Below are 9,795 nucleotides of genomic sequence, written 5' to 3'. Positions count from 1 at the left end.
CCAAGTCGCTTTCAGCAGCAGCATCCAGAGAAAGAAAAACACAGGTCTCTACATAACCTCATCACATGATACTGCTCAAAGTTATAAGAGCACTCCTAATGCGATAGCTTTCTAAGAGCATTACCTCTGAGCTATTTTAATCTACTCATGAAAGTAACAATTTTCTTGTCTTTCCAGTACATTTGAAAAAAAGGGTGACAATAAATATGTACACCTTCCTTTAAACACCAAAATACAAATACGTAACATTCTAATAAAACCCAGGCTGAACGTGCTTCACTTTGATTTTTAGTGCCGTCTAAATATATTGCAAGTCATCTAGCACCATATGTAACTTGTAAATTGTGTTTTTTAAAGGCTAACTTGAAAATGAAAACAAGCTCTTGTCCATCTTTCCCGTTAGATGTAACATCAAATTAGTTATTGCATTAAACAAGTAAAATTTTATTATTACTCTTTCAAAGGACATCCACAGAAATGCACCATTCCAACACACCATAAGTTTTGTGAAGTGGGAATAGAAAAAAAGGTGCAGACATTTTTCTGTGTATAATAAAGCCAGTTACAATTTGTTCCTCAACAGTAATAGCATAATCGTAAAAAAAACAGTGATTTAAAAGTCTACAAAAAGCCTAATTTCGTATTAAAAATAAAAATGTGATTATGAACATGACCTCCCTATTAAGAAGTCAAATTGTGTAGTACAAATATACACCAATAAGCACATTGAACAAGCCAGATATTAGTTACTGTACATTCCTTCAAATCATCAAGAAAGCATGAAATTTCAGACTTCTATACAAAGACAAAAACAAATGAAAAGGAAAGAAAAATTAGAAACTCTTACAAAGTCACCTTTAATTAAATTAGGATGTTTTAATTTTTTTTTAAAGCACTCCGGTGATTGGTGACATAAGTATATGTATGAATGTATGATATACAGTAGGTTGCATGCTGCATCCGCCTAACAAATGAGCCTCAAGCATACAATGTACGTGCTCAGCCCCACTTACTTTGAAACTAAGATTCTTCCATGTTGTGTGCAGAACTTCCTTTCAAAGTATAATCATTTATCGGATGTCCACAAGTATTGTCACTGTTGACTCTTCAAGGTAACCTAGTCAAACTACACTAGACTTCAGTTACATATGCCACGTAACAACATACTAAAATTTAATAACAAAAAATGACACCTCATTGCCAGTACCAATGAGGTCACGCATACTGCACTACAAATTCCCAAACAAAGTACATAGAAGGTAAAAATGCTGGTATTCTGTTTTAATACATGTTACATTCTTTCAAAGTTAAGTGGATACAATTGAATATTTTGAAAAAAAAGTACAGCCTATTCAATGTTTACGAGACAAACAGGAAGAAAAGTTCAGTGAAGGGGATCAGTCATCTTTAAGCCCCCCAAAGACAGCTGTTGGGACGCTCTTCTGTTCAAGCTGCACCTCTGTTAAGTCGGAAGATAAAATAATTAGTACAATGTTCATGAATAAAACATTTTTTGAGCCTTATTTAAGCAAAGATCTGTCTCTCACCAGGTGGACCCTGATTTTCATCATCTTCATCCCCAGACTCATCATCTATATCAATTTCATCAGGATTGGCTTGTTTAGAAAGCTCAGCCAACTCACTTCTAGAGGTGTCACTCCTGCACATGGAAAGAAAAATAATTACTGTACATCTCATTTATGTCCATTTCCTTTTGAAGATCTAGTCCAATTTCATATACATTTTGAGGGACACCTGACTCGGGAATTAAAAATTAGACAAACCTGACAAAGAGAATCTTTTCTTTGGGCTTGGGTTTGTCCTGCTCAGCTTCTGCAGCAAGCTGCTGAGCTTTCTGCTCCAATATCTTCATGTCATCAATTCCCACTTGGCCTGGAGCAAGATCCGACACTGGACACAAATAGCAAAAATATATTAGTGCATTTATATTCCTTCAGTTCTGAGGTAATTTCAGGACTGTAAACACATATATAGCATCATGACCAATATCATTGCTATTGAATAGAATATTGGTATACTTTTTCAAACAAAGCAGGAATGTAATAATTCCCTAATAAGCTATAACATACTATTTTGGAAGAATAAAATAACATTCAATGTTTTAGCTCATCAACTTTATGTACTATTGCAAATATTTTCATTTTCTCAATCTGATGCAAACAATCAAGTTAGAACGTACTTGAGATGTCCCACAGTTAAAAGGATTTAACAGTGTCAGACAAAAGCATTGTGGTTGGGCTTTCAAGGGGCCAGTTTTTCAAAGGACTTTTAAAAAGTTTGGGAGCAAGGAATCCAGGTGTTTAAGGCAATCTCAATAAAAAAAGAATTTGAGACCATAATTTTAAAAATTCAGAGAACCTGTATCTAGCTGCTCTTCAGGGAGAAGGCTGAAAGCCAATTGATTGAATTGTGGTGATCCTACAGGCAGGACTTCAGTAAAAATCATCATGACTGCTCACAAAGACTGAAAAATCACTGTGGAAAAACAGTTCACCACTACAGTATATCTACAAGCGTAAGTTAAGACTCCTAGAAAAGCTTCAGAACATCCATTTATGCCACCTAAAAATCTGAAATGCACTATGAAAATAAGTGAAAAAGAGTATTGTCTTCTGATGAGTCCATATTGAAAACTGTTTGTAGTAATTATTGACAATGTGCTCTCTAAGTAAAACAGGACCATCAGTGTTAAATGACACATTTGGAGAAACACAGACTACTATCCAAACAATGTCTTTTCAGGAACATCCTCCTTAATTAAGCAAGAAAAATACACCCTGTTTGTCACAAATATGCTTCATAGAAAAGTGCAACTGAAAGCATCTACCAATTTAGAAAGAAATTAATTTCTTTCAATTAGTATCCTCACTTTTTTTTTTTTTACCAACAGAGAGATTGTACTGTCTCATCTGAGACAAAATCACTTGTAGCCATGGAGATGGAAAATATCAAATAACAACAATAAAAGCACCACTTCAGTACTTGTTGTTTGGTGTAAAAAGATGGGAAACATTGAAAAGCATTTGACAAAAACTGCCAGTTTAGATTGATATTAAAAAATGTGTAAGAAGATTCAAATTTCTCTCCAAAAAATAAATGTGACAGAAATATGGGAAGAACCAATAATATAAGGCCCAGCCTCGTCCCAATTACGGGTAAAACAGGTCTTGCCTTTGCAGTCCGAGTTTTATGACAACCACAGACTATCCTGTAAAGCCCAAACTCTTCACTTCACCACCTCAGGACGTACTATTCAGGACAAAAAAAATATGGTAGTTACTGCAAGCTTTCTTACCAGTGCCTGTGGAGCTTGTTGTGGCCTTCAACATCTGAGAGGACATAAAGTTGACTTGGGTGTTGTATGTGGCCTGGACACTGCGTTTGATCCTCAGCATTTCTCTAATAGTGTCCTCATTTCCATGACGTATCTCAAATTCTTTCCAGGTCTGCCAGAAATGAGCAGTAACCTGAAATGTGAATATCATAAGCACAAAGAGAGAGGATATAGCATGTGCATGTCACTTATAATAAAAGATACATTTTTGTGCTAATACAGGGAATCACAGGAAGTGATAGTCTCACCCTGGGATCACAAATCTGGGAACAGTATGAGTAGATTGCTCTGGCTCGATCAATCTCCCCCAGTTTACTCTCCATGTCAGAAAACCGCAAACACATGTCCCTCGCATGCTCATCAGGAAGGACCTGGATAAGAACCATGTGACAACTTAGATTCTAGCATGGAGGTCAATTCATTAATTTAAGAAATAAAAGTCATCTGCCCATGATATTCCTCCATCATCTCCCCAGAATTGGACAACAAAGTAGCCCACACATTAGTGAAGGTATCAACATATTGTTTATGCATTGCATGAGCCTGGAGTACTGGTAATAAATATTGTTCTGGATATGTGCTATGAAAAAGATGCAAAATGTACAGAATCACCTGAAATATAAATAAAATGTAGCTAGAGTGCTGCACTAGAATGATGTAAACAGTCAAACCAAAAAAGTGGTTTTAGATTTTTCACAGACATAATAATGGTGTCAACAAAATTTTTACCATGTACCTCAATAGCTTTCTGGTAGATTGCCCTGGTATATGTAACTCCATATATTTCAGCTGCTCTCTTGATGTAGATATTGAACATGTGATGTCTCTCCTCAGTTTCTACTGCCTGCGTTGCTCTTTCATAGACAGCCATGGCATGTCGAGCCAATCCATATCCCTCTTCCAATTTAGCGTACAGCAAGTAAATGGCTGAATAGAAAGAAAGAGCATTATATTCAGTGATCGAAGGTAGAAAGAAGAAACAGTTAGGGGTGTGCAGTATACAAAATATTTTTGAATAACATTATGCTACTTACTCTTGGCAAACTTTGCAGGACAGCCATCCAGGGCTTGTTCAAATAAATCTCTAGCTCTCTCCAGCTTCTTACCCCCGTAACGATCAATGAACTTAGTGAGGTAGGTGTTCCAGATGTCATAAACATTTGGCCACCTGAAGAGAGCGATACCACGCTCATATGCCTAAACAGGTATTGGCAAACAATAAATTTGTTACTATTATTACTCAAAGCAATAATACATGTTAAACTTTGATTGTGGTTTAGCAAATAAGTTCAGTCTTATTACTTTGAAGCTTTCCTCGAAGTAGTTGTGCTCCTCGAGAAACATGGCATAATTGATAATAATCTGTGGTGTGGCAATGCGGAGGTCTATAATCCGGTCATACACTGCTTTTGTAGACTAGGACAAAAAAAAATAAGTGCAAGAAAAATTATACATATACATCCCACAGATAATAATTGACAAAGACAATAAAAAAACAAAAGGATTTTTAAAAAACTGAAAGTTTATCCGCAATATATGTGGTGTACAACCAGAACATCTTTGGTTCATATGTTAGAAAAAAAATACAATAACATGGTCATACCTGGAAAGTGCCAAGGCTCTCCTCCAAGTCTGCCAACATGGACCAAACCTTTAAAGACTTGTAGACTCTGTTCTGGACTGGCTCAGATGCATCAAAGTACTCAGCTTTCTTAGAGGGGATGGCTGTAGCTTTCTATATTAAGGTCAAAAATAATTTTTAAAAAAACCATTTATATTCAAAGATTATAGCTCTACATATATCATATACACACACACACATATATTTATCTCTCTAGAGTCTCATGGAGAGGCAAATTATTTTTGCTTTCCTCATGATTGTCTTTTGCTGAAGTATGCAGAAAATATGCAGGATTAATAAGAAGTGCAAATAATAAGAAATGCAGGCATAATGTCACAATATAACTGTTTAAAGTAGGTGGAATACACAACTGTTTCCCCCAAAACAGTGTAAAGGTAAAAAAAAAAAAAACAATAGACATGTTTTCGCTAGTCAACAACAAAGCCGATATTTTATCCTATTACCGGCTTTCTATACTGAACACTATTATAATATGCAGCCTTGCATCTTATGGACTACTGTATCAGTTACTAAATGTTAAGTTTTAAAAAATATCATTAATAAACTCTCAGTAAAAGAAACATTGTCAGAAACATGCACAGTAAGACCAATTTTACCAATGCTGCTGCAGTTTCTCAGCCCAGCCAGTAGGTGCTGCCAAACTTCTAAAGCAGATGGGGTAACCACTTCACTACAGCTGTAATTATAACTGCAGGTTAGTTATCTTACCCTCAATATATGTAGTGCCTGTTCATAGTTCTCATGACGCAGCTCCATCTCTCCATATTCGCACCACACTGCAGCAAGATCATCCACTTGTTTGTAGTTTACCTTGGTAGCTTTGTCAAAAATTGTCCTGGCCTGTGCAACAGTCAGTTAAATTCAAATATGTCAAGAATAGGAATAGCATGTGACCTGAATTGCAGTTTCCACAATCCCCATGGCAAGACCTTAGTGACTTACATCATCCAGTTGTTCATTTTCCTCATAGAATTTAGCAAAAGAAACCCAGAGAGAATGAGGCTTCCCTGTGGCCTTCATGGGATCCACAGTCTGGACCGCCTCAGTGTATGTGTTGATGATCTGCATAGGATTGCACAGAATTGAGACAAAGAGGTTGGTTAAAGTTTTACCAACCACGGGGTGTGTGTGCAGCTTGTGTGGAAATAAATGAGTAAAACAAAAACTAAAAAAGCACCAAACACTCACCTGTCTTGGATTGCCCTCGTACAGTTTTACTCGTTTTTGCCACTCATGTACATTATGAGGATTCTGTCGCAACAGGACACTGTTCAATAGGAGGGGCCTACGGGCTATTAGCTGCTCAAAGCGGGCCAGTCTAAGTTCCAAGTCTACATCATCTGGGTAGATGGGGACAAAGAGTGATACATGCATATCAGCAGAAGACAATGTGAATATTCTTGCCAATACTAATCAATGCACACATACCATCTTCATCCTGCCCCATCTCAGCAGTGGTCTCCATTTTTGCTGCAATCATGCTTTCCTCAAACTGAGCATAACTATCAAACACTTGGGTGAAATCCCTTACTGTTACCACGGTAAGAATGGCCTCCTCATATACATCACGGGCCTGAAAAGGTAAAACAGACGCAGGTACATGATTATTAATACAATTGTATGGGACTAAATAACCAAAAAGCAAGCAGAGGAGCATTTAAAAAAAGAGCTTTCAATGTTATGTGCTTTATCATATGCATGAGCAATGAATGATTTAGAGAAAAAAGACCTTCTCAAAGTGGCCACTCCTGATATAATAGTCAGCCAAGGAGCACCACAGTTTTCCAAGTTGGTCCGTGAAGCGGGTGAGGCCTCCTCGAATAATGGCTCCTACGTTCAGAGAGGTCACCTTATCAGGGTTCTGGGAGATCAGGTCGCAAAGCTCATGCCACAGCTGCCCAAAAAGTTAATGCACAGGGTGACACAATATTTATCAATTTTCTTGATCACTTTAAAAAAAATAAAAACATAGGAAGCCCATTTGGAGATGGGGAGGAAGACAATGAAATCTTACTTGATAGTTAGACTTTCCTTCTTTGGACACAAAGCTTTCATCATTGACAAGAGCTGCTAATCGTACAGCAGCTTCATCCAAACGACCAACAGACCGCAAGTAGTCTATGTATTCCTCTGTATTCTCTGGAGAAAGCTATATCATACAAAAGAGAGCATAAATTACCCACATTTCCACTGATGAAAATAACTTCATCTAAATTTTCATATCAGCTTTCCTTTGTAATTTAACCAAAAAATAGTTTTTTAAATTGGCAGTAAAAACATTTCGCACGAGACAGCAACATTAAATGAATGAGATAGTTGTGGTCAAAACATATTAAACATTTAGATTTGGGGGTGCCCACGTCAGAAATTAATGATACTAATTCTAAGCATGAAAACATAAAAAAAGAAATCTTGAATTTTCAGAATCATGAAGCCCTTACTAGAAGCATCCTTTAGTGTTGTCTTTAACTAAGCTGCTGTATAGAAGTAGACTATGTACTATGCTCTCACCTTAAGATATCTGCGATACACCCGGATTGCTGTCTCAGGAAGAGCTAGTTTCCGAACAAAGCCAAGATACAAAGGCCAGATGCGTGGATGCTGAGTAACGGGGAGAGCTCTGAGGGCACGGTCAAATGTTTGCCGACTTCTTGTGATCTTGGTTTGAGACACAAGGAACTGGCAGTAATCAAGCCATATTCTTGGCATCTAGTTTAGAGAAAAACAAATTGATATTTTTGAGTGCAACTTACATAGCTATCTGTGATTCAGTACTGAGTTCTATAACAAATATTACCTTATGCATGAAAACCAATGCCCTTTCATGGCAATTATTGACTTCTTCATAGCCTGGTTCAGTGATACATTTTCCTTTGACTTGTTTTCGTCTCTCTCTCAGATAGTTGTACCACAATTTATAGCTGTTAAAAAAAAAAAAGTCCATTAGTAAACAGTAGTTGACGACAAATATTGAACCTCATTTTCCTATCTTGAAGTAATCCAAATCTACACGGCAATGCTAATTACTTCTTCATCACTGAGGACTTTTCATACACCTTTATTTTAAAAAAAGTACATCTGTATAAAATAATTTAGGTGGGGTCTACAGCCTTTTTCAGGACAATAACAAAAGTGATTCCGAGAATAGTGAAAAGTGACCATGGAATGTTTGCATCAAATGTTTTACCTGCCAGGCAGCTCTTTCAGAGCCCGCTCATATATCATGTTAAGGGTGGATTTTTGTCCGTTCTGCTTGAACTCAATGTAGCGCATCCAGCACTTGACCGAATAAGGATTTCTGATAATCTCCTCTTCATATGGCAGATCATCATCCTCCTGATGGAACATAAAAATCACGGAACAAAACATGTTAACAAAACATTTTATTACTTATAACTTTTGAAGGGGCTCAGTTGGCTAAAGCTAACATACTGTGAATTAGTGCATCAGCAAGTTAGCAAGCTAAATAATTAGCAAGCTAACAGTTACAAACGCTAACGACCTGCAATGATTTTCGTGGTTTTAACACGCAATCCACGATTCAGGCGAGAGGCATGTGAGTCAATAAATCTCTTCAAGTACCTTACAGCAATTTAAGTTAAACAACGATATACCTGAACATAGCAAAGCTAATGGTAGCAAACAAAAGTTAACCGGGTAACACTTGCAATCGATAAACTATAAGATTTGACAATATACTGAAAGGTGCAGCTTACAAACAGAACAGCGGATTTTCCATCTTGCGAAAGCATTATTCCCTACAGAAAATAACTATCCGAGATACACAATTACGTTAGATGTTGCTAACACTAGCTTGTGGGTTTCAAAAAGCGTGTTGTCGTAAAGCACACTTCCGCCTTCGTCACAGAACTTACGTAACGTGGAGACGTCACGTATTGCAATTGTCAGTGTTGGTGTGCTCGTGCGTCCGTCCACCAAATATCTAAACAGATAGATTTTTGTTTTTCTTTGCAAAAACACTTTAATCACATTCAAACATTTTACAATTTTACATTAGATGAAAGCACTTAAAGTGCTTCAGAAGAAGATTTTTTGCAAAAAAAAAAAACTTCAATCACATTCAGAACATTTAGAACATTTTTCAATTTTTCATTAGATGAAACTTCAAAAACACTAAACACCAATAAACAAAAGGAAATACAATTTAAAAATTAGTGCATTTTATCAGGAAGTTTGCAAAAGTGAGGTGGTCATCAACTAAAGTGCATAGGACATTTTTGTAACACCAGATGTTCCTAAAGTTATTCAGGTCTTTTGTCATTTTATAGAAACCAAATTCTAGTTTTAAGCGACATCTGATGTTACCGCAAAAAACAGTAGCTGCTTCTTGAACAGTTTTGTTTTCAATTCTCCTCTTCCTGGTCACATAAATTGTGAGCTTTGCCTCTCCAGAAATAAAATTTAAAAGCTGCCACTTTCTCTGATTCGATTTATTGTACCCAGCACCATAGATGAATTTCCTGATACTAAAATTTTCACTGAACAAATTAAAACATTCGTTAGAAGAGTGAAGAGCACTGCAAGTCTCCCACACTCACTGAAAGCATGAAAGACTGTTTCACGAAGGGGACAGAAGGGACACTGGCTGGACACCGCAGGGTTAAAAACAGAGATAAAAGCATTGGAACCGATGGCACCACGTAAAATCCTCCACTGGAGGTCGGCTGTTTTTTTTCTTGAGGGGAGGTTTGTATAAAAGTCTCCACTGTGGGTCAGGTCCATTTCCCGTCATCCTGTTGGCCCAGGTAGTGGGTGCTCTGTCATACAGGCTTTTCTT

At 37.0% G+C, this 9,795-nt stretch overlaps 1 protein-coding gene across 1 annotated transcript; it reads right to left on the bottom strand.

Annotated features, from left to right (window-relative positions):
• Positions 1 to 420: 420 nt before the first annotated feature.
• Positions 421 to 8,848, bottom strand: xab2 (XPA binding protein 2). Its single transcript, XM_068336902.1, has 19 exons — positions 8,714 to 8,848; positions 8,185 to 8,333; positions 7,795 to 7,918; positions 7,509 to 7,706; positions 7,012 to 7,146; positions 6,727 to 6,891; positions 6,426 to 6,570; positions 6,186 to 6,337; positions 5,940 to 6,059; positions 5,706 to 5,837; positions 4,959 to 5,090; positions 4,658 to 4,771; positions 4,390 to 4,552; positions 4,092 to 4,282; positions 3,604 to 3,726; positions 3,317 to 3,488; positions 1,785 to 1,911; positions 1,548 to 1,660; positions 421 to 1,459 (listed from the first exon to the last, which is right to left on the bottom strand). The coding sequence occupies exons 1-19, from the start codon at positions 8,747 to 8,749 to the stop codon at positions 1,398 to 1,400; spliced, it is 2,553 nt and encodes an 850-aa protein (XP_068193003.1). The 5' UTR covers positions 8,750 to 8,848; the 3' UTR covers positions 421 to 1,397.
• Between the last annotated feature and the right edge of the window lie 947 nt (positions 8,849 to 9,795).

This window comes from Antennarius striatus, chromosome 16, assembly GCF_040054535.1.
Source record: "Antennarius striatus isolate MH-2024 chromosome 16, ASM4005453v1, whole genome shotgun sequence".
In the NCBI taxonomy this organism is placed as follows: Eukaryota; Metazoa; Chordata; class Actinopteri; order Lophiiformes; family Antennariidae; genus Antennarius; species Antennarius striatus.
This window is presented reverse-complemented; position numbering and strand designations above follow the sequence as displayed.

What these genes read in the sequence shown, in the direction of transcription:
- xab2 (XM_068336902.1), bottom strand. Translation starts at nt 8,749, where the DNA reads ATGCTTTCGCAAGATGGAAAATCCGCTGTTCTGTTT. An exon ending in TGTATCGCAGATATCTTAAG is followed by an intron (nt 7,147 to 7,508) that starts GTGAGAGCATAG and finishes TGTATGATATAG; the next exon opens with CTTTCTCCAGAGAATACAGA. An exon ending in TGAAAATCAGGGTCCACCTG is followed by an intron (nt 1,460 to 1,547) that starts GTGAGAGACAGA and finishes CCGACTTAACAG; the next exon opens with AGGTGCAGCTTGAACAGAAG.